General features: G+C 50.0%; 7 protein-coding genes and 1 non-coding gene across 8 annotated transcripts; 4 read left to right on the top strand and 4 right to left on the bottom strand.

Moving 5' to 3' along the window:
• Positions 1 to 393: 393 nt before the first annotated feature.
• TERG_03676 (uncharacterized protein) lies at positions 394 to 4,318 on the bottom strand. Its single transcript, XM_003236582.2, has 2 exons — positions 4,068 to 4,318; positions 394 to 4,008 (listed from the first exon to the last, which is right to left on the bottom strand). The coding sequence occupies exons 1-2, from the start codon at positions 4,128 to 4,130 to the stop codon at positions 1,075 to 1,077; spliced, it is 2,997 nt and encodes a 998-aa protein (XP_003236630.1). The 5' UTR covers positions 4,131 to 4,318; the 3' UTR covers positions 394 to 1,074.
• Positions 4,319 to 5,608: 1,290 nt separating this feature from the next.
• Positions 5,609 to 7,480, top strand: TERG_03675 (uncharacterized protein; the record flags this gene model as incomplete). Its single annotated transcript, XM_003236581.1, has 1 exon — positions 5,609 to 7,480. One exon carries the CDS (start codon positions 5,609 to 5,611, stop codon positions 7,478 to 7,480), a length of 1,872 nt encoding a protein of 623 aa, XP_003236629.1.
• A 555-nt stretch (positions 7,481 to 8,035) lies between these two features.
• On the top strand, positions 8,036 to 8,803 carry TERG_03674 (uncharacterized protein; the record flags this gene model as incomplete). The annotated part of the gene is made up of 1 exon (XM_003236580.1): positions 8,036 to 8,803. The coding sequence occupies one exon, from the start codon at positions 8,036 to 8,038 to the stop codon at positions 8,801 to 8,803; it is 768 nt and encodes a 255-aa protein (XP_003236628.1).
• A 1,410-nt stretch (positions 8,804 to 10,213) lies between these two features.
• TERG_03673 (uncharacterized protein) lies at positions 10,214 to 11,690 on the top strand (the record flags this gene model as incomplete). Its single annotated transcript, XM_003236579.1, has 2 exons — positions 10,214 to 10,238; positions 10,324 to 11,690. 2 exons carry the CDS (start codon positions 10,214 to 10,216, stop codon positions 11,688 to 11,690), a joined length of 1,392 nt encoding a protein of 463 aa, XP_003236627.1.
• A 463-nt stretch (positions 11,691 to 12,153) lies between these two features.
• Positions 12,154 to 12,732, bottom strand: TERG_03672 (uncharacterized protein; the record flags this gene model as incomplete). The annotated part of the gene is made up of 1 exon (XM_003236578.2): positions 12,154 to 12,732. The coding sequence occupies one exon, from the start codon at positions 12,730 to 12,732 to the stop codon at positions 12,154 to 12,156; it is 579 nt and encodes a 192-aa protein (XP_003236626.2).
• A 338-nt stretch (positions 12,733 to 13,070) lies between these two features.
• Positions 13,071 to 14,044, top strand: TERG_12036 (uncharacterized protein; the record flags this gene model as incomplete). The annotated part of the gene is made up of 4 exons (XM_047751058.1): positions 13,071 to 13,162; positions 13,264 to 13,435; positions 13,515 to 13,692; positions 13,749 to 14,044. 4 exons carry the CDS (start codon positions 13,071 to 13,073, stop codon positions 14,042 to 14,044), a joined length of 738 nt encoding a protein of 245 aa, XP_047606023.1.
• A 327-nt stretch (positions 14,045 to 14,371) lies between these two features.
• TERG_03671 (uncharacterized protein) lies at positions 14,372 to 14,704 on the bottom strand (the record flags this gene model as incomplete). Its single annotated transcript, XM_003236577.1, has 2 exons — positions 14,372 to 14,487; positions 14,545 to 14,704. 2 exons carry the CDS (start codon positions 14,702 to 14,704, stop codon positions 14,372 to 14,374), a joined length of 276 nt encoding a protein of 91 aa, XP_003236625.1.
• Positions 14,705 to 15,835: 1,131 nt separating this feature from the next.
• Positions 15,836 to 15,906, bottom strand: TERG_10534. Its single transcript has one exon. It is a non-coding gene; the product is annotated as a tRNA-Glu (tRNA).
• Positions 15,907 to 16,854: the final 948 nt, after the last annotated feature.

Genomic DNA, 16,854 nt, shown 5'->3' with positions numbered 1-16,854 from the left:
GGTTAAATTAATGCCAGACATGCACATCACACATAATGCTCTCTACTACTACTGCAAGACGAAACATATCATTCCTACGACCTATTTGAAGACACAGAAACACAAACACAAAAACACTGCGCATCTGTCGCGTAACCCTAGCTTGCGTAAAAGCCTCACGCCAAAGCATCATCTGCCCTTCTTTTCCCTTTTTTCCCCTTCTCAATACAGGCACCACCGAGGTTTTCCCGTTTGCATCCCAACACACATACCCTCCTCAGCCTTGGATGCGAGCATGTCCGATTCGTTTCTTGAACGAAGGTATAGTTCCCGCCCTCCGGCGACCCGCGGACTACGTCGTTCAAAGGATATGCTAACAACAAGCAAACTAGTTGGCCTACTGTTTACCCGCCCGTCGGCTTTTGATACTTCGGGCAATTTCAATATCCTCTCCCGCCGTCGTACGGTTGATTAGCTGGCAGACGGGTAAGTAACTAGTTGAACACCGATTTATTGCCTTTATGCATATAGATATCAGGTTTTTTTTTTGCCGGGCAATTTAAGCGGGAACGCTGTGCAGAATGTGCCGTTGTATATGTACACGCGTACGTACCCCTTAGTCCCCTTGGTCGTCTGGACACACTCTGCCTTGTTCCCCGCGCTGCTAATGCCTGTCAATTTTCGACTCCTACCTGGCATAAAGTCAAGTAAATTGGTTTGAATAGCTTATTGCCTGGCCTGCCGATGTCGGGCTCAAGACGTATGGCTACAGAGACGGGACATGTTTCGATTCATGTTTCACGAAGGATCGTCTTTGCCGCCCTGCTGAAATTAAAGAGATAGCTAATCAACTAACTAGCTCGGTAGTAGATAAGAAGGAAAAGGCGTTTAACTCATGACCATTATATCTAGCGGTAGTATATTCCCTTGTGTATAAATGTCATCCCTGTATGTGTATCCATCCATCGTCTTATTCGTCATGACTCGTGCATCCGTCCAGCTGGAAGGGACAGATAGAAAGGAAGAAAAGAAGTAAGAAAGATATCAACAAGAAAAAAAATTAGATCGAGAAAATATTTCATATCGTTTATCTTTTTACCGGAGACCATCGGTGCCTACCTCGTCAATGAGAAGGACGTATCCGCCGGGCAAAAACCCTTTCTGGCCAGCATAGCATCCCCAAAGCCAATCGTCATTGATATTTTCAGCTTCCGTGATCTCCGCGCCCCGGGGAAACATTATCTCGTCATTATTGTCAGGTTCAGGGTGATGTGACCATTTGGCGATAAGGCGTAGGCCGATGCCACCTGATGGAGGGAAGCGGGTGGTGCTAAGCGGGAAGGGGGACGAAGAGGAGCTGTCCGACGGACTCTCGGGACCAGAAGAGAGATGTTGTCTGGCTCGGTTAAGTCTGCGTCGTTGCCTGAAGTTGCTGTCACTTGAGTCGGTGGGTTCGGTCCATGTCCAGCGGCCGGAGTCTTGTCGTTGGAGGGCAATTCGGCTTGGTGTTCCGTTGACTTCGGAGACGGGACTGGTGGGAGTGTTGCTGTTATTGCTGGTATCTCTCCTGGCGCCGGAAGAGGGGGTTGGGATGTGTTCGTCCTTCCATGCGTGTCCGCCCACAAGGCCCTGGACGACGACTCTCATCTGTCCTACTCGGTGGTCCTCAAAGCCAACAATTATCATGCGATGGCCCTGTAGGCACCGTCGCCAGCCATTTCGGCCGTTTTCCTTGCTGATTTTGCCCGATGCCCCTAACTTCAGATAGCAATTCGTGCACATATCGTAGTCACCCTCGTTACACTGGATGCAATGGAATCGTGTGGTTGAAGGAGGGATAGGGTATGTACAGACATTGCATTGCGTAGAGAATGTGAGGGGTCTGTATTCGGCGGCTTCCGTTGGAGACGGAGGCGAGGCTGTGGTTCGTGGAGACATTTGTGCATCTGTCTTTGGCTTCACCTTGACACGGGATATCGGCAAGAGAGGATGCGTGCAGCATTTGTCCTGGTTAACGCACTTGTTACAGAATCCCCATTCACCGTCATTGCATTCTCTGCATTTCCAGAAACATTCATCGGCAAACCGCTTGCACATATCACAGAACATGCCCATCTGTACTCGTCTGGAAAGCAGCACATGAGCAGACCGTGGGCTCTGGGAAGATGACGATGATTGTTCTACTCGTTCCTCCGGTGGCCGTAAGTACCTACGCCAGGTCAGCTTGTGAGGCGGTTTTTGTTCGTTCAACGGTTTGTTCAAAGATGCCATCTTCTTCTCAAAGAAGTATTGCGCCGCGTGACCAAATCCAAACCAATGCAGACATCCGCGGCCGAGACGATAGCAACGAGCACATAGACAATAATTGCCCGACTTGCAAAGCTTGCAAACCTTGTGCAGTTCATATTGTATATTGTTCTTCCCGCACCGTTCACATGATATTGAAGGCTCGGGGGGCATCTGAGCAGGCGACAGAGTAGACGGTAGAATAACAGGATTTGAGACTCGTCTAATTGGCCCCGGCGGCGGAGAGGTGGTTACCGGTGTGTTGACAGCAGCCGTAGCGGTGGCTGGAGTAGATGGCTGTGACTGGGAAGCCTGACGCCTGTTCGAAGTATGGAGCCCAGTAATTTCACCGACGACGGACGTTGCAGCAGGAGGAGGAGGCTCAGCAGCGGTGTTTCCTCCGTTTGGATTGATAGCAGCAGGGCTCCGCCGGCGCTGCCGCTCTCCAGGAGACGAAGGACGTCTTGAACGGTTGACCCGGAGTGGTAAAATTGTCTGGTTCCGTAGTGATGTCGGCGGAAGGGAGCCATTTGAGGCTCGTCTGCGGGACGGCCCAGTCCCAGGACCACTTCCCGCAACAGTGCCGGTGCCGGAACCTGCAGTAGAGCCACCGCTAGCTGTGTGGGCCGCAGGCTGGGCTAGTGCCTCGGAAGAGAGGGAGAAGCCCGTGGGCAGAGTTGGCGATGTACGCCGTCTCCGAGTGCCCGTGCCTTGATCAGAAGCACTTCGGCGGTGGTTTGCAGCATTATGAGCGGTGGTAGGCTCTAGAAGACGAGGTCTAGAGGCCGGTGGAGCCCGTCTGGTAGGCTCTCTAGCCCGAGGCGTAGAGGTTGAAGCACTGGGAGACCGCTCCTGTTGCTGTTGCTGAGACTGCTGAGGCTGCTGCTGTCTATCCTGTGATACCGGCCGTGGCTGAGCTGGCGACTGGCTCTCTCTTCGCCTTGATGTGTGGGTGGGAGAGGGAACTCGATGCCGCCGCCTGAAGGCCTGCGCAATGCGTTCCGTCAACTCGTCTTCCTGCGTAGGTGTCAGAGTATGTAAGTCGATGCCATCCAGCAGCCCTTCCTCTGCAATTTGTCGTAGGATCTCGTCCTCGATGGCTGATTCACCCGTTGACCCAATGAGTGACCGTAGGCTGGACTGATGCTCAACCCTTCTCGATTCCGGGCTCATGTCTCGAGGATTGCGCATGGCCGGTGAGGCATTCATTCGCCTTTCCGCCCGTCGTCTCCGCCTCGCATCTTCCACCCGCTGCTCCCTCGCCTGTGCACCCGGACTGCGCTCCGATCTTCCTCGTGGGCGCGGTGCCAGCGGACTACGATGGCGACGCCGGCTGCTGCCGCTTCCAATACCGCTGGCTCCCTGAACATCCCGCAGACTCATATCTCTGACCTCCGCTAGGAGCCTCTCATCCTCATCGTCACTTGCAGACCGCACTATCTGCTCGACTTCAGGCAGCACAGAATCCCCATGTTTGTACTCCGATGCGATCTCCTCCTTCTCCTCAGCCGACTTTGCTTGATCCGGGTTTGACTGGAGGAAGAGATCGAGTAAGGTGGCCACTTTCGCATCGTGTCTTGTGTCTCGAACAGATGCCCGACAGGACGGACATGTAAACCGCGGTCTGTTGCTATCCGTGGGATTCGACGCCTGCCATGAGAACCAGCTTTTCAAACACGATCCGCAAAATGTATGTAGGCAGTCGAGCAAGGTCAGCGGCTGGTAGAGAATCTCGGTGCATATCTATCTTGCGGTCAGAACAGTCGCAACACCACAGCAGTAGTGAAAAAAACAACACTCACAGAGCAAGTCAGCTCTTTTCCCAAGTCTACCAGCGCTGAGCCGCCCTCCTTGGGGTTTTCCATCCTCCCAGAGAGCGGTTGTGGTGTGGTGTATGTAGTTGTATATAAACAAGCGGACCGCAGCTCCAGTCCCCGTATGTGCGTCTACCGCCGGTCAAAGTCGAGCATGGCTTCTCGCTCGAGACGCCAGCTACCGTAAAAGAGGAGATACGAAAGCTGAAGTAATACCGAGCGTCCTCGCTAGCACTGGCATGTCATAGTGGTGGTGTCGTTGGTGTTGCTGCTGTCGGTTGTCGCCGGCAGGTGTTGAAGAATCCCAAGATGTTTCTTCCTTCGCCTGAGACAAAAATATGTCACACCCCCACACTCAAGACACGCAAAACAAGCGGCTTCGTGACCTTTTTTCTTGTTTTTCTCCCATTTTCCCTTGACTAGAGGCATTCGCGATGCAGAATGGACAGTCTGGCCGGCTTGACGGTCTCTGACCGGGTTTATTGTGGTGCGTTGTGAGAGAGTTCTACGCTGTTGCTGAGGATGCTATGGTGAGCGAGGCCCAGTTGGAAGGACTTTTATATCATCATACGATGGACATTGCTTCTTGTGGACCGGATAAAGAGAGGAAATCCTAGCTACAGCCTGTTAAACTGCGTCTCTGGCTTTGCGAAGGCGCTCGCGGGTAAATGCTAGCCGTCTGATTGTACGGGAGACTACACAAGACGACCGCAACTGTTGAGAATGGATATACCACGAGATCACGGAGGTAATGATGGTTAAAGAGGGACAAAGATAACTGGTGACAGAGTGCCTTCATGTCATTATGATGGCCAACGCATGCTATACCTTCGAGTATTCGTGGAGTTGCCTTTCCCACTATCAATACAAAATTTGTCGAAAAGCAACCTCATCTGGCAAGGAATCTGGTATAAAGTGCCCATATACCTTCATCGGTCAAAGAATTCATGATCTGGAGGCTTAGGATGGACATTGGTATTGCATCTGGAGATATCATATCATGGATGGCTAAAATACTCCGGAAGTCTTGAGTCCAAGGCTAACTATATCTCTAGAGCATATCCTTAATCCTAAGGATAGGGTCTATCCTTAGACGAAAGGGGCTATCCTTTCATGGTCCTCCGCCTTGGGGTTAAGGATATGTTTACTACTTTGGATATCATTACAGCCCCTCGGACATACGGATAGATGCTACCAGACTCACCTTTATCCTTTAATATTCCGTCTACTCTATCCACAATATACCAAGATGCCGAAGCTTGATAACTTCACTTGAGCTGGATATAACCTGCTAAGATGTCACTGGTCTTCACATGAGATGCTTTGATATTTTACCCTTTTTGCTTTTCACCTACGGCTCACATTTGCTGCCAGCTACATCTTCAGTTTGCGATCTTTACTCTCGTTCACTACCTACTTACACTAATGCTGGTTCAAACTGCTACCGTTCACTAACCTGCTTATCGTATCTTCTACACCTATCCGGCTTTACCCCCACGTAGTAGCTGAATTCAACGTTGAATACGAGCATGTTCAGTGCCAAGAATATACAGGCCAGAAAGGCCTTCGGCCTTCGGCCTCGTTCCTCTACGTCAATTGCTGGCCGTCAAACCGGTCGTCTTTCCCTGCAGCAATACGCACATCGATCTAACCAAATCTCCCACCCAAGCCCATCTAGCCAACGAAGCAGCAGCGAACAGCTTTTTAGACCTCCTGCTAATCTTAATTACCTCTTTGACGCTGACAGCAACGAAAATGACTCTAATGGTAGCGCTAGCTCTGAAGAAGACGAAGACGACGATGATGCTGAAGGCCAGGATACAAAAGAACCCCCTGAAATTGTGGACTTGACCGGGAATAGCCTGGAAACTGCTACTCCTTTAGAAATTAACGATCTAAGCTCCATTAAAAGCACGAATCCACTGAATCTAGAGCCAACAAAGGTGGGACGGCTGTCCCAATCATCTCAACGTTCTACCAGCTCTAACCAAACACGTATGAGCGATGATGAAGCTGAATCGTGGTTACAGCTACGCCTTGCCGAAGAAGCAGCTAAAAAGAAGCGGACAATATTCGCACCCCTTCCACCGCCTAGTTCTCAACAACCACCACACCCACCATCTCCAACCCCTATCAGACCTACGGATGCGGCATGGAGATCCCAAAGCCTTCGCCGCAAGCCAGTCGTATGGGCGCCTCAAAGCTTTTTACCTGTGGACCGAAAGCATGCAGCCTATCTGGAGAGACTAGATGCTATAGAAGCAGCTTTCAAAAGGCTTGAACAAATTGGCCTGATGAATGAACGGTCTAGTATTGAGAAGATGGAGTTTGAGAACGTTAAGGCGAAATTTGATGCAAAGATACCCCTGACTAGCATAGAGAAGAGAAGGCTGCAAGATATCCAGCGGAATATCGAGCGCAGGGAGTATAGCTGGTCTGTTAATAAAATGGCTCTGGAAAGGAATGTTGTGAAGAAGAGGGATAATTCGGCTATTAATACATCGGCAGAAGCCAATGTTAGTGAGGCGAGCATATCTCCCAGGAACCCCGATGAACCCAAAGCGTCATCATCAAGGAGAAAACGTCCAACTAGCCATGCAGCTAAGCAACCAGAACCGATACAGGAAGATGACCAACCTGGTATGGAAGTCGAAACAACAGATGGCGAAGAAGACGATGAGGATCCCGATGAGGCTCAGGAGGATGACGCACCGGAACCCGTCTGGATCTACCATGTTTTCCGCACTGAAATCGACGCAGCAAATCCAAACCCAACGCCCGTCTATATATCGTCACATCTGAGCAGACTTCGTGCAGAGAGCAAGATGCGAGACCAAATATCAACCAGCTACGGCAATTTGAAGGAACGCACCCGCATGGAATTCCGCGTAACGTTCGAAGAAGACTTTACTGAACAAGTAGTCGAGTTTGCATCTGGTCGCACGGTAATAGTGCGAGTTGAACGTGAAATCCACGAAGAACCAGTAAAACGCAAGAAAAGGATTAAACTGCAGCTCATACCTACCAAAATATACACCATAATTGAGCAAATCAGCGCCACCCCCGTTGGCGATACCACCAGTGAGCACACTGCCCCAGCTGGGGCACAGAGCACAAAATATACTGAGATGCCTGAATGTTTTATACTCCGCAAAGACGCCAACGCCCAGGCCAATCGGCTCATGCTCGCTCATCTTACCGGCCATCTAGATGAGGCTGAACGGTTCAACTTGGACGTGACGGGAGACATTGACATGCAGGCTAGGCTGTACCTGCATGAACTAGACGAGGGGGAGAGGCTATACGATAAGAAACATGTCCTTCCTGAGGTGGAAGATGGGATGAGAAAGGAGGTATCTATCCGTGTCTTGGAACATCTTGTTCGAGGACCGAGGAACTAGCTCTAGTCTTCAAAGTACCAAACCACACTCTGAAATTTTAAGCCACTTCAACTCAGGAGGAATATTATGATCTGTTCATCTTGAATTTATGCTTTGCGTACCAGAATTCTGTATTCATCTAACATGGTCACTTTTCAATCAAATTTCTTCGTCTTTTTATGTTCGAGGTTTCCATAGAGTTTACACTCGCTTATTAATAAAGTTACGGATTAACCTCGATCCAATTAAGGTTAACCTGGATGAATAAGCAGCTTAAATTGAAAATCACATGACTGTATTTGAGAAGAGGAAGAAGAAAAGACAACAAAGAATACGACAAAGACAATCTGAGGACAATGGGACAATAGGGATTGTGAAGTTAAGGGGAGACGAATAAGGACGACGAGGGCCGGCACCCAAGCTGTGTATTGCACCATTGGACAAGCATCGAAAGGAAAGAGTCACAAAACACTTCCCATCCAGGGCTCTGCATCTAAACAACTCGTAACCCACGACACAAGCGATAGTTGCTCGAAAGTAAGTCTCATTGAATTGAGGCCGGAGAAAGAGGACAAGATGACGACTTCTACCGCCGTCCCAGCGTTTACCGCTGACGTTCCGACGCTCCTCTCCATCACGGCCGCCCTCTCAATAATGCCTCTCTCCTACCTCCTAGGCACCGCCCTTATCCCTTCCAACCAGCTTCGCAACCGCCTCCTTTTCTTCTGGCACGCCTACGACGCCGGAACTCATCTCTTGATTGAGGGATCATTCCTCTACCACTGCTTCTTCAGCTACAAGCAGCTTCAACCAGGCGAGACCATCCCCGGCGTCTATGGACCACCATACTTCCTTAACAGGCCAGATAGAGCTTACGGTCCCGCTTACGGTGTGGGAGCCAGTGCTAGAATGTGGCAGGAGTACGGCAAGGCAGATGCGCGCTGGTTAGGTGCTGACCTGTGCGTGGTCTGCCTAGAGCTATTGACCGTGCTGATCGGGGGTCCGCTGGCAGTTTATATCTGCTACCTGCTTACCATGTCTTCGTCCACGAGTGCTACGAGCGCTTCCAAAGCGAAGTACTCTAGCTGCCTGTGGTTTTCATCAATTATCTTGGCCGTGGGGGAGCTGTATGGCGGGTTCATGACGTTTGGACCAGAGTGGTTCTCGGGCAGTGTTGGCTTGGAGACGAGCGATCCGGTCTATCTGTGGCTCTACCTGGTTTTTTTCAACGTCCTTTGGGTCATTGTTCCGCTCTGGGTGATATCTGTTGCTTGGGGAGAGATCAAGGTTGCTTTTGCGACTGCTGCTGTTGCGAACAAGCAAACCGCTAAAAAGCTCAACTGATAGCTCTATGATCTATTCTATTCTCCTCAATGAAACACAATTGCTATGGTTGCCATGCTTATTAGAACAAAACCTTCCGAGCGGCATTAATACCACTAAGATCCCACTTGTGCGGCGCAGTCAGATCCATCCACGCTGACCAGTCGCTCCAAAAAGCAGGTCTCAAGATCTGTGTTTATTCCCAATAATCGGGGTACCATCCTGCGTATTCCTAGTCTAGTACTCCCGCTATGTTGCTTTGCTCGTCGATTATAATATTGCGAGGCGCTATATCGCCATGCGTGAAAACTAAGCAGTCGGATCGCGGCAATATATCAGGTAACTAATATTTATATCGACAGCCCCCGAAATGTAAATAGCGTTCGTAGATGCGGGTTTTAAGTAATAGATCCTATGTAAGGGAGCCATCGACGGCGCACTGAAAGAGACTATCAAGCTCTGGAGGACGAGGGATAGCTTGTAACTGTGAGATTATATCCTAGACTTAAAGGCAAACGGACCTTCTACTCTATTTATTTAGTATATTCTACCTCTTTTCTAGGGAAACTCCTCGAACGAGGGCCGTCCCTATTCTCCTATAACCAGGGCCGAATTGCGTGAATAGGACCTCAGGCACAGCACCGAAGTGTACTTACACACCATCCTCATTGCTTCAGGCTTAGCTTGCCGCAAGCCGTGCCCGGACTTGGATATATACGATGAATCATACTCAAGGACTATCCGGCCCATCTGTTTGCTAAGGACTGTGATTCCGGAAGAAGACTTGATGGATCTGGGGCTATTAAACAGAAATACAACGCTTTGCCGATTTTAATATAATGGGCACCCTCTCGCATATCGCGGGTTTGAAAAGGAGTGTCAGCGGAAGAGTTAGCCATTGGGCGAAGGGTTTTGATATGGCAACACCTGGATATCAGGATTCTCACTCAATAGCTTTGGAGCTTCATCCCAATCGAGTCTGTGGTCTGGTTTCTATGTTTCTATACTTCCCCCTGAACTCCTCCCTGGCCAGCCATAAATCCAGCTTCAGGGGCTCACGGCCACCCACAGCCACGAGAGTCAGCATCTGCTTAACTGCCGACCGTGCCACTGTCTGCGTCGATAGTTAGAGAGCACCAAGGACAGGCACTGCCACAGCCAGTGTTGGCGGTGGATATAAACACGAGAAACAGAGGATTGGCGTTCGTGATGAGAAGCGCCGCTTTGGAGGGGCTGGAGGTGGAGGATCCTGGGTTTAGGTCGCCTTTTATTTAACCAGCCAGATCCCCCAGCAACACCTACCAGCGACATAGTTCACTAAGCCATCTAGCTCACTCGCACTGCTGCAACCTATTACTACGGAGGGCATAGATTGCTAATTATCCTACTCCAGACCAGTCACTGCGGCTCTTGCTCGCTTTTGCCTCTGTCATGGCTGGATATCCCCCGCCAGGCCGTATGTTGCGCCCAACCAGCCCCCCTATACGCACAACCCCCTTAGCCCATTATTAGTGAAGCCGTACTAATTACGATATGTCTAGAGTACCCCTATCCGCCGCAGGGTGGTGCGCCGCCTCAGGGATACCCTCCTCAGGGCTATCCTCCTCATGGCCAGCCACCACCACAAGGACAGTACCCCCCTCACGGCCAGTACCCTCCGCAAGGCCAGTATCCTCCCCCTGGAGGCGCGCAAGGTCAATACTACCCACCGCAGGGACAGCATCCTCCCCCTCAAGGGCAGTATCCTCCCCAAGGCGGCCCTCCTCCTCCGCAGGGACAGTATGGCGCCCCTCCACCGGGTGGTGCCCCGCCGTACGGATATCCGCCTCAGGGACAATATCCTCCCGCACAAGGATACCCACCTCAAGGCTATCCTCCGCAAGGCTACCCTCCGCAGGGATATCCCCCTCAGCCGGGGTATGGTGCACCGCCTAGCGGGCCACCAGCACCTCCGTCTCCGGGCTACGTGCCAGGGCAGATGGCACAAGGAGACGCCAGCAGAGAAGCTGACATTCTGCGCAAAGCCATGAAGGGCTTCGGGACTGACGAGCTCACGCTGATAGAAGTTCTTGCAAGGCCAGACCCGCTTCAAATGGCTCTTATCTCACATACCTTCAACTCTCGCCACAAGCGCAACCTGGAAAAGGACATCGAAAAGGAATGCGGAGGCAAGTTTAGAGATGTTATGATGGCTCTTGTACGCGGACCCCTGATGCAGGATGTCCACGCTATCAACAAAGCCATCAAGGGTATGGGCACCAATGAAAAGCTGCTCAATGATGTCCTGCTTTCCCGCTCCAACGCAGACATGAATGCCATCAAGACAGCGTACAAGGCCACCTTCGGACGTACCCTCGAGGCAGATGTACGCGGTGACCTGTCCATGCAGACAGAACAGTTTTTCAACTTGGTTCTAGCCGCAACTCGTTGCGAAGAAAGTGCCCCTCCGAACCAGTACCAGCATGACCAAGACATGTCGCAGCTCTGGGGAGCCATGGGAGGAAACACAGGCGTACCCAAGAACACGGTCTGGCAGATCATCACCCAGCGATCCAACAACCAGATCCGTGCGCTTTGCGATGACTTCCCCAAGAAGCACAATACGCCTCTCAGCGTGCAGATCACAAGCCATTTCTCTGGCCATATCCGTGATGCACTGGTGTATATGCTTGAAAAGGCAGTTCGGCCTGTCATGCATGATGTGCTGGCGTTGGAAGATACCATGGCTGGCATGGGCACTAACGATTGCCTTCTGATCGAGAGACTGGTGCGTATTCACTGGAACAAACACCACCTTGAACAAGTCAAGCAGGAGTATGAGAAGAAGTACGGCAAGCCGTTGAGGTCACGGGTCGCCGGTGAGACCAGAGGGGATTACGAGAAAGCTCTACTTGCTATGCTCCAGTGATTTAAGGGGGTCAGATGTTTGAGTCACTTACCTATCTGCTGTTTGTTGGCTTTGTCTAATTTTCTCCCGGTTATGAATCCGCTCTTATGAGTATTCGGGAGGATAATCTTGTTGGAAAGCTTCTTGTGTCTTGTAATATTTGTAAGACTTAACTGGGTTGTTGGTAGAAGAGGTAATGTATTGATAGTATTATGTAGTATTTTGATGCTACCAGCAGAATCATTCCAGATGAATGGATATGGGAAGAAAGACCAGAGAGTCTTCCAACACATAACTAGCAATGGAAACAGATAAGATAGATGGGACAAGGGTATGTCAGAGTCAATACCATCGAAACACAATGAATGTCATCACTTCATCAGCGCAATAAAAAAAAAAAAGAAAATCGAAAAAGAAGCCTTCACTGAAGGCATCGGCAGACCAAGCTCTGACAACTAAAAATCCCTCCCCCCTCGTCTCTTATTTACTTGTCATGATCTAGAAACTTCCCAACCTGGTCCCTCACGCTAAAACCATTGAATAGCCAGTCATTTCCATGTCTGCCAACTTGCGTCATGGTGCTGCTGCGTCTCTTGTGATTAGAGCTGCTGCTCTTGCGAGAATGGCGCTTCTTCTTGTGACATTCGTCCGCAGCCGAGTCTGGCGTGTTCAGCTCCGGGCTCACCATATGTGTGGGCGAAGTAGTCTGTTGGCCGCCATGGGCTAGGTGATGAGATGTGCTAGTATCAATTGGGGCTGGAGCAGGAGATTTTGGCCGAGACTGGGAACGAGATCGGGAGTGAGAGAATGAGCTGAAGAAATGGCTTCGGGAGGGAGAGGTTGGTGGCTCTAGGTGGGAGCTTGCAGTTGGCGGAGAGGTAGTTCCGCCCAGGCTGGATCCCCTGCTGTGACGGTGGAAGAAGTGTGGCAACGACGAAGAGTGAAGGGGAGTCTTCGATGTATCGCTGTTCCCTGAGCAGGTGGTCGTGGAAGTAGAGAGGCTTGGGACGGAGGAGGAGGTCGACTGAGTTGTCTGAGCCAGGAATAGTGGGCGATCAGGCATTGTTGCTGTGGCTTGCTCTTGTCCAGAATACATGAACTATAGCGTTTATAGAAAGTAGATGTATGTCGTCCAGCAACTTGGAGACGTGCAAATCAATTGCAAATCTGGTGAGCAAGGTACGTTGTATACGAGCAGAAGTGAAATCAAGCAGGAAAAACTCTTGCGTCTAGCAAGCGAAGGAGAAAAGAGTGGAAGTCACAACGCCCTGCGTCATAAGAGATGTCTCAGATAACTATTAGTTAGGGCTAGAAGTCGGTAGTCGGTGAATAAACAGGGAAGCACAAGAACAATCGAGGGGGGCGACCCGGTTGTATTTATGCTCTCATTTTCAAGCGAGGATGCGCTGGAACGAGCCGGTCAATGACTGTTCTGCGAATGGCCTGCTAGACGAACGCTTGAGACATCCACACAAACGGTCATTGGCCGTGACGTATGTATGTAGCTGCTGTGAACGATTCCCAACCTCCCCCCTCTTTGACCGGGGGAGATCTCCGACTGTGGAGAAGCCGGTTCAGCTAAGAATCGGTGCAGTGAATCTGGGCTTCCCTTTATGCCTATGTTCACGGCTCCGGCACCTTCATCATGGCCGGAGAAGCAAATACGACAGCGAGAGAATAATGAATATTCACCAAGGCACTCAGGCCGCGGCCGGGCGTCTCTTGAGCCGCATGTCCACGCATGTCAAGTTGTCACCTGGCTCGGCGTGCGCAAGAATTTGTTAGCAAACAAGCCGTTCTCTCCACGCTGGCAAGGAATCGCATGCAAGTTTGACTTCGTTCTAGCAGCTGGGCGGTCTTGCGGCAATCAACTTGCGCCGAAATGCCATATCGCAAAGACTGCCGCGTGACATTGGACCGACGCTCCGTCTTGTTATCTCGAATTGCTCGGAGACGGGCGCTGAAAGGCACTCAGGCATCTTCTCGGCACGCTCATCTTCAGCCCTACCGGGTCCTTCGAAAGGTACGAGCATTCCTTGGTGTACTTCCCTGGTACCCCCGTACCACAATATGACGCAGTGTCGATCCTTCAAGAAACATGGGACGTCCAACACGACCTGTTAACTCCTCGGAGGCGCCATTTCGTCTCTCTGAGCGGTTTCCTGGGAGGTTATCGTCTTTTGCTCCTGATACTCGGCAGAGATAGCCGTGGCGGACAACAAACACGGATTTCGGGGTGGATCGAGATGTTGTGTGATCTTCGTAACGTCCTCGTATTCAGGGATGTTCCATCCTCGGTCATCTTTGTGCGCTTTTCTTGGACGATAACTATGTCCGCGGAGCCGCATGGCAACCAGGCGTATTCGGAGTTCTGAAAAGCTGTCAATCGCCGGCATTTCGTGTCTTTATGGCTTGTGTCTTTTCATCATCGCGAGAAGTGTCGTTGAATTTGTCGTCGTCGTCGCTGGAAATCGATATCAACACAGATGACTAAGCCTATCTATCACGACTGCGGCTTCTCTACTTGCATGGAAATATCAGGATGCAGAATACACTTTCAAGGCCTATATTAGATATCTCTTGTATCTGTGATGCGTGTTGAACCCAGCACGATACGGCTATACAATTTGGCTACCAACATCATAATATCATATCGTCCGGACTAGAAATAACCCCTCTACACCAGATGTGAAGTATTCCGTTCATGCACAGTGTGCACAGCCGCTCGTGCATCCTTTGCTGCAGTGCTCTAGATATCTGGCACTGGTAGGAGAGACGCAATCATACAGACCCTGGAGGTCAGGGACATTCCCCCATCCTAATGCTCAGGTTAGGGCAAAGCAAGCACAGCCACTGAAGGAGTGAAAATACTCACCAAGGCCATCAGCAAGATACCATCCACAATAGTTGTAACCGACCTTACAGACTTGAGCAGGAACTAGATTGTTGCCGTTGCCGGGAGTTGCCTCTTCTTTCAATGCTGCGCCGTTCGCAACGGCGACGAGAGAGAGGGTAATCAGCGAAATGAAATGCATTATTGCAGATTTGAGAGGGAGATGTCTGTATTTCCACGGGCTCAGAGTGTGATCGTTCGAAGCGTTCAACTGTAGCAGTTGTCAAGATTGTTTTGGTTGATGGAGATCACTTTCTGGACTGGAATATGAGCCCCTATTTATACCCAGAGAAGCCATGGAGGATGAGAAATATAGGGCACTTCCAGATCATCAGAGATTGAATAATTTCAAGCTCTATAGACCACGGCCTGTGATTTCCGTCAGGATCACAATTCCAATACGAGACTCTGCCATATAACTCCAGCGCAATCCCATGTCGATTATCCGGAAGAAGCAATCGTTTCATAGATATTGGGTATATTATTCCATGAAGGTGCCATATATTTCTCATTGATATCCGCAGCAGAATCCGGGGAGATGGCCAGGTATAGAGAGCCTTGGCTGGAGAAAAAATATCAAAAGCGCAAGGTCGACATCAAGAATCTTGCATAGAGAACAGACAAGCAGGCCCATTTACCAATATATATATTGTGGCTTCGGAGGTCTGATCTAGAACTGTAGCTTCACGGATATATAAAGTCGGTTTATATGCCTATCCTGTCGTCGTTTAATATATTCTACTTCTCTAGTCTCAGGACGAAAGTCAATAAGCGAAGATGCAAGCTCCCTATTGGATTTCACACTAGATATAGGGCATTCATTAGGTAGCATGGCCGGCCTGAATGTCAACCTGCTTTCAGGTATTAATTAAACTGTGAGGCTTCAAGGATACATACCTTCTTCCGACATACTCCGTAAGCCATCATATTATTAGGGACAGCCTGCTGGCATGACCAGATTACCCGGAATAAGTCGAGGAAGTTATAGGGCGTGGCTGACCTCCACAGACTCGGGATATCATCCCTGTTGGAAACAATCAGCCGGAAGCTGGCTGGGGTGTGGGATGTCAATGCAGGGGCGAGTTTGGGTATTCCCAGCACGCAGGCGTTATTTATGAAGCTAAGGAGTAACTAATGCGACCCAAAGCACATCCGATAAAAATCGAAAGAAGATGCAGACTTGTCCTTCATATTCTTCCATATCATAGTAAAAAAGATATTCTTCATTCAACTGAGGGTGAAAAAAAGAGGAAATAAAAAACAAATGAATGCGCTCCCTAGCGGGGAATCGAACCCCGGGCACGAGTGTGAGAGACTCGGATGTTACCTCTACACCACTAAGGACGGCTGATGTGTAGGTTGGGACCTCGGCTATCTAACAGGTCAAGCGGGCCATGTGGATCATGTGACCGTTTGGATGACCACTCGACGATGCATTAGAGTCGCCAGACGTTATTTTATAGACCGCGGATGTGTTCTTAGACAGCCAGGATAGTCCCAGCTTGTCAGCTTGCATCGTACTTCTAAACTCACTCCTTCTCTTGGCCCAAGGATGTGGATGACTTGTCGATAATCAATATTACATGCCTAGAAAAGCTGGCACCTGAAAGGACCCAACCCTCCATTTCTGGCATAAAATGCGAATTATTGGCAGCATGACAAGTTATTACTTTGGAAGCAGGCTGTTGAATACGGCGGATGCCGAGTTGTGCCGTGCAGAGATGGACTCTGGACTCTAACCACTGTCACCTGAAGGGGAGACGCTGGATGCCAGCCTTGGGTTCACTTAGCTCTCCACAGCCAATGGGCCTAAACACCATCTTGATGGACATTTGTTCATGGATACTAAGAAGTAGAGCCATGATAGCCCGTCTTATCTTATCCATTGTGAATATCTTGCCTACAAAGCATGATGGGAAAGGTGAGATAATAGGCCAAAAAAGACATTGAGAAGGGACTGTGCTTATTTTGATACCCATCTGCTATTTTTCGGCCCACCGAAAGAGAAAGCTTTCGGTTGGCTGATTTCTGTGATATCCGAAAAAAGATAGCTATTGAGAATATTGTCTTCAAGAGACAAGATACTCAATCACAAGCTTTTCTTTGCCCTGAGGAGATTTCCCCCTTTTCCCGTGCTGGTGATACTTTGTCTACAACGTGGACAGATTTATCAGAGCTGAAAGACAGTTCGATAGATAAGCGCGGTTGTTTACCTTTTTTTGCGGAATGGAAAGAGCTACCAGAGAGGGTAGGACTTGGAAAGTGCGAATCAAAGAAAGAACTACCCAGGAC

This window comes from Trichophyton rubrum, assembly GCF_000151425.1.
Source record: "Trichophyton rubrum CBS 118892 genomic scaffold supercont2.3, whole genome shotgun sequence".
In the NCBI taxonomy this organism is placed as follows: domain Eukaryota; kingdom Fungi; phylum Ascomycota; class Eurotiomycetes; order Onygenales; family Arthrodermataceae; genus Trichophyton; species Trichophyton rubrum.
Note: the sequence above shows the minus strand (reverse complement) of the source record. Positions and strands in the feature narration are given on the sequence as shown.

Excerpts from the sequence above, each read along its gene's own strand:
- TERG_03676 (XM_003236582.2), bottom strand. The coding sequence starts at position 4,130 with ATGGAAAACCCCAAGGAGGGCGGCTCAGCGCTGGTAGACTTGGGAAAA. Across the intron at positions 4,009-4,067 it reads GAAAAGAGCTGACTTGCTCT|ATATGCACCGAGATTCTCTA; the intron begins GTGAGTGTTGTT and ends ACCGCAAGATAG.